The sequence below is a fragment of the Ornithorhynchus anatinus genome, chromosome 1, assembly GCF_004115215.2.
Source record: "Ornithorhynchus anatinus isolate Pmale09 chromosome 1, mOrnAna1.pri.v4, whole genome shotgun sequence".
Lineage (NCBI taxonomy): Eukaryota > Metazoa > Chordata > Mammalia > Monotremata > Ornithorhynchidae > Ornithorhynchus > Ornithorhynchus anatinus.
The window spans coordinates 115114924-115121155 of record NC_041728.1 but is presented as its reverse complement, the minus strand read 5'-3'; the positions used below and the strand labels follow the sequence as shown (position 1 = coordinate 115121155).

The 6232-nt window shown below is 40.6% G+C and overlaps 1 protein-coding gene across 2 annotated transcripts in view; it reads right to left on the bottom strand.

Annotated features, from left to right (window-relative positions):
• Positions 1-628: 628 nt before the first annotated feature.
• Positions 629-6232, bottom strand: part of LEKR1 (leucine, glutamate and lysine rich 1) — a 207905-nt gene continuing 202301 nt past the window's right edge. For both annotated transcript variants that reach the window (XM_029067557.1, XM_039912760.1), the window contains one exon: positions 629-3679. In XM_029067557.1, the coding sequence (XP_028923390.1) occupies positions 3269-3679 (411 nt within the window). In that variant the 3' untranslated portion in view covers positions 629-3268. The remainder of the gene's footprint in view (positions 3680-6232) is intronic.

Below are 6232 nucleotides of genomic sequence, written 5' to 3'. Positions count from 1 at the left end.
GAGGTTCCCGTATTGTTATGATGAAATTCCTGTGAAGGATTCCGGTCTTCTTCCAGGCCAGGACTGTGTCTCAGCTAAACTCCTCTAGATTCCCTAGAGGTTGATACATCTGTCATTTCAAGCCCTCCAGTCTTCAAGCCCTTCAGTCTTTAGTACTTTTTTTTTGTCTTCTAAAAGGGTTATTGGCACATCCTCCCTTCCCTCTTCCTCCCTCCCTCGTTCTCCCTTCCTCCCTCGTTCTCCCTCCCTCCCTCCCTCCCTCCCTCCCTCGTTCTCTCTTCCTCCCTCCCTCTTTCTCTCTTCCTCCCTTTTTCTCTTCCTCCCTCCCTCTTAGCCAACAGACTGTGTGGCCAGGGGTGGGGGGCGAGGAGTATTTGTTTCACTGACCCCTATAGCTATTGAATTAGTACTAAATCTGAAACAGCTTTCTGCATGGAATGAAATAATCTGAATTGTTGCTGAATTGTAATTTCCAAGTGCTTAGTACAGTGCTCTGCACATAGTAAGCTCTCAATAAACATGACTGAATGAAGTCACATTACAAAAGATGCAAATAACAAAAGAGTAAAGATATAGTTAGTTCAGATTATTATGCCTTAGTTCAATCCAAAATACATTTTCATGACTATTTTCAAATTCAGAACTATAAGACTTTATATAAGAATGAAAACATAGGATCAATATGTTGACTTTGAACATTAATATTAGAAGGCTGTGTAAACACCAATGGAATACATTTTCAATCTTTATAAGATTCAAGATAATTTTAAGATTATTCCAGCTTAGTTTTTGTAGTTCTATTGTTTCAATTGATTCTGTGACTTGGAGAAATCTCAAACATAATGTACTGTCTTCTAACACAAAAATATGTTTCAAATAATCTGATGAATTTAAACGATTGAGTTCGGTGGCACTGGTTCCACAGTTGGATTCCTTTATAACACTTCATGTGGAAGGGATTTGCAGTGATATAAAGACTATTTAGACCACTAGAATAATAAAGATTTGGGTCTTCCATAATTTTAATAGTAATTTGCCTTCAATTCAGTTATCAAAAAATAGAACTTTGTTCTGAACAAAAAAGTGCTCAGTGATCTCATAATAAGAGTTTGAAAAATGGTTTGGAAAATGTAATTTTAACTTCAAAAGAAAAAAATTTCAGAAAAAGAGCCTCTATTTCTCCCCAGGAATCTCATTTAGCAATATTCTAGTTGCATGATTTGGATAAATCTACCATCGAGGTGAGTAGAAATTCCTTGCCCATAGGGAGAACAAGATTATTAGAATCACAACCCACTGTGTGCATCTGAGAGCAGAATCTTGCCATAATGTTCATCTATGGACTACCTAAAAATTAAAGCCTTTTATCTTATTTGGTATTAAGAGTTAATTTATCAAGGGAGATTGCAAAGGATGCAAGTTTTTATTTTTTTCCTTTAATGTATCCTTAAACAACTAACTCACACACTTTCTGATATTGCTTATCCTGTAAAGCTTTTTCTTCTATGGGCTGGGAGAATGTGATTCACAATTTATGCCAGTCAAACTTGGCTGAAGGAAACACAAATCAAATATTTCCTGTGTTCATTCTAAAGAATCAGCTCTGATTAGATGAATTTGAAGCATCCTGGGTCACCCCGAAAACCATGATTCAATTTTCAAAGTGATTTTTCTGGGATCTGAAACTGATTTTGTAATTATGTCACTGACAGGCAGGTTTATTAGTATTTCAACTCACCACGGACACTGACCACTTTGGAATTTCATAGGTTACATGAAATTCAGATCAGACATGCCTCCCGATGAAGATTCGGGCTCATATGGGTGTTCTGGGGGCAAAAACCTTGTTTAACAAGACTCCAAAGGTATTCCGCCTTAGTCTTCCACAATTCCAGTGATTCTTGCATTGGGCTCAAGTTCAAAACATTTCCATCTAAAGGCAGAAGCAATGGCAACTGACTGTCATGCTAGAGCTTTATGTAATGGCTTTTGTGGAATCCCACTGGAAGATCAAGCTGCTATGTGGGGAATGAATAGTTACAGTTACAGCTTGCTGTTTGCTAAGAGGAAAGAACAACCAATCAAAAGGAAAACCACTTTGGCCTTTCAAAAATTAGGACAAAAAAGTCTCACAAAATCTCCCCAGCACCCTGAATTGTGAATGTTCTCCCATCAGCAGCTTCCCCATGTGAGAATGCTTGAGGTTCAGATTGCAGGTGATTGCTAAAATCAGTGGGGGGAAGTTTCAGAGCTAAGAAAGATCTCGAGAGAAGACAAGTTTGGGGTGGAAAGGGGGATTTTTGATTAAAGAAAGAAGATTGGGCATTTTAAGGGATTCTTAAATGATTCCTTAATAACTTGATTAGAGAATTAATTCTGATTATCAAAAACAGGTTTTTCCATTAGCGATTGATGACATGTATGTCATAGGTGACATTGTATACCTTTTTTGAGATTACTACAATTATTTGGAAATCAGTATTTATAGCTAAGTAGACTAGTGAGGGCCAATCGGCCCAGAACCGAGAACGACAACCCTCTGGAAAAATGCTTTTATCTCAGGTTCTTGAGATGCTTTTTTTAGAGTGACCTTTTAGGACAAGGTGGGTAGGGGAGATGCAGGGAGGGAAGTCACTATTTTTACTTTCTAGAATGGAGTTAAACCTCACAGAGAGAGTCAGCATCTAGGGGAAACATACCAGTGTAATTTAGTTCTGGCAGAAAAAGGAAGACAACTAGGTCATTGTGGCTGCTTTTTTTTTTTTTTAAGAACTGTGCAAATGCTTGAACTAAAATCCTTTGCAATTATCTCTTTAAAGGCCAAAGTGCTCTCCCTCTTTTCAGTTCAGCTTGAAATATTTAATGCATCTATTTCTCTTATACAGCTGAATGAAAATACAAACAAAATCATTGCCCTTTCGTAGAAACGCCCATACCGGTAAAAGGTGACAACAAAACAGAAAAGGTTTTGTGAGTAAACTTTTTAGCTGAGATCTTTCAAAGATACCCTCTCTGTGCATGAAAATTAGCTTATGAGGAACTTGATTTCCTTGGGCAATTTCAGGGGGTCAGATGGGGGTCCCTTGGGAAAATTTATCTATGGAGCTTACTTTGACATATTGATTCAGAAAGCTACAGTGAAGTTTTTCACACCCTCATCTCACTCTTTGATCATATAAAGCCACCAACACCTCTTAGCCGTAGGATCATCTAATGCTCTCTGCCTTGCAAAGATCAGACGTCGGCTTTTCGTTTGATTTCCCAGGAATCATTGCTGACTCCACCTCCTCACTATGGTTGCTATCCTGCGTCTGGTCTCCCGGTCTGAAGAGGCTCTTCTCATGGGAGGGTGGGGAGAAGAAAGACCGGGCAGAACTAAACTGCCATGGCTTCTGGGCTTATTTGAGGCTGCTGAATCAGAAGGCTTTATGATACTGGGAAGCTCAGGGATTTGGCATCCTTTTCCAGGGCTTAGGCTTGCAAACCTTCTCTCTCCATGATTATTGACCATGGCAGTAGATGAGGTTAGGTTGCCCTGACTGTGGGAACTCGGTGACAATGGGAAACTGCCACTGAGCTTCTTAAGTTCCAGGAGTTGTTGCTTAGCTTGAGACAAAGCTTCAGTCAGCTCATAGCGTTCTTCACACTCTCTACGCACTGTTTCCTGAAGAAAACTTTTCTGAAAATAGAAAAAAAAAACAAAGCCCTTTTTAAACCCCTCATTCTAAAAGGCTAGCAGTTGGGCAACAGGGTCAGGAAAACTAAGAATCCGTTTGGAAGTTGCTTTCTCTGTCTTAGGGTAAACTTTTTACTTATCAGTAAAGCACTTAGTACTGTTAGGCTGAGATTCAGTTCCACGGATGAGATATCAGTCCAAGGTGCTGACTGGATTTATTTTGAGGTTGGATGGTGCCTCCAGGCACACAGGAGTTGGAAACATTTCTTGAACCATTAATGGTTTATATTAATTTTGCCAAAACATCCCAGTAACCACAACCTTAAGGGTCAATACATGGACTCTTTCCCTATATATTTTTTTGTTTTTAGACAAATGCTTCTCTCTAGAGAGTCTAGGCAATCTGACAATAGGTCATCTTATCGGGTAAAACTATAAAAGACAGGGACAGTATTCTCCTGTCTTCTAAACTTCAGGTAACCAAGCCTCTAGGACCTTATGTGAATCATTCACCAGGGTCCTAACAAGTTCACAACATTCTGTATCTGCATGTCTAGGACAGAAAATCCCAAAGCCTTGGGCCCCGCAAGGGGTATATCCTCGTCCCTGTTCTTACCAGGTTCAATTTAAAGGGAACTAGCTGCTGACAAATGACTTGAACACATATGAAGATAGTTCAGAAATTGGCTCTGAGGTACATATCAGTTTAAGGTTCTGGGGACCTCTGAAGAGTGAACCAGGGAGCTCTTGGGTGAAAATGTGCTCCTTCCTTGCTCTTTCCCATGCAATCTGACCTTAGTCTATCCCCTTCCAACGAGCTATTTTTAGGTGGAAGAAATAGCACTGTGAACTAGGCAAGAGCGAGGTAGGAGAGGGAATGGGTTCTGTCTCTTGCGATACAAAGAGTCCTCTGAGAGTCGTGGCTCTTCCCAAATGCCCAGGATTCCAACTCCCTGTGGAGTTCTGCCCCAACTAACCAGTGGGGCAGAGATCTCCCTGAGGACTGGATTGGGATTGTCAAACATAATAGAGGACTACCATGACAAATGAATTGTAGCCACCTTTCTGAGAAGTCAATTTGGTGTAGAAGGTAAAGGTGGGCAATCCTGCTGGTTAGTCATTCCACATGTTTCTTCAGTTCAAAATAAGCAAACACATGCAACTAATTTCTACAACTGTTTACGGGACAGGAAAGGAGTGTGTTGCTGGGGTGGGTGGATTTATGTATATAGGAGCAGGTGTACACACTCATACCAATGCCATCATCATGCACCTAAAACACATGTAGAAAACTATGGAATTAAATGTTTTGTAAACAGACATCTGGGGGCAACCATCTCCCTATTTTTCTCAGAGTAACAGTTAAGACAATTTTGTGTTTCTACCCAAGTTTCCTGAATTGCATTAATTTTTAAGCCTATGAAAGTTTTCCTTTAAAAGACCAGGGGGATTTTTTTTTCTTATTTAAGGAAATTGAAAAGTTTGAACCTGACCCCTTAGTAATCCATGGCCCCTACTCTAAAACAACGTCATTTGTGTCTTCAGTTATACTAAGGTGATGTATTCTTTAGGCAAGAAGACTAAGAGAAAAGCTTAATTTCAGAAAATAGATAGCAGTGAAAAATTTGGTCAGAAAAGCTCCTTCACGGCTGAGCGAGGCAACGGGGAACTGCCGTCTCTCCTCCGCACCACCTAGGGCCCCTGTTCTCAGCATGCTTCGTGCCCACTGGGCCATGGGGATTTCAGCTACAGGTGAGCACCTTCAGTGTCCCCCTGATTGGACAGCCAGCCATGCTGCCTCCCTGGGAACTGCACTAGTTCTCCTCTACACCATCGAGGAATGTCCATCTTGTCCTGCCTTCCACCATCTTGGCAGGAGAGAGAAAAACACCCACAACGTGAGGCCTACCTAAAACCCCCCAGAAAGACTGGTGGCTTCTGTAGTAGTCACTGTGGCTGTGGATATGTTCTGGACTTTGACCCTCGAGGAGCTTAAAAATCTTTTTGACAACCATAGCACCCTACCTGATTTGTGTTTTTATTTTCAGTATCTGTCTTTGTCTTTTACGCTGTTTTAGAGTTCAGTTATTTCATCACTCCTGATATGTCTGTCTCCAGTCCACTCTCCCTGCTTATGTATGTAGATTTTGACCCTTTGAGGGCCAGGAACTGTGTCTAATCTCCGACCTTGTATTCTTTCCCAACACTTAGTATGATGGTCTGCTGCACCCAGCACTTAAAAGATCTTATCAATAATCAGGGGTATTTCATTAAGCATTTACTGTGTGTAGAGCACTGCACTAAACACTTGGGAGAGTACGATACAATGGAAATGTTAGACACAATCCCTGCCCTCATGGAGAGTACAACCTAGTTAGTCGTTAAAATAAACTGCAGGTAGAGGAAGCAGTTGAGTCTAAACTCCACAGCACTCACATCCCTATCCTTAGACTCTGCTTTTCCCCCATCTATAATTTATTTATTTTAATGTCTTGCCTTCCTCTCTAAACTGTCAGCTTCTTGTGTGCAGGGATCATATCTTTCAACTCTATTGTA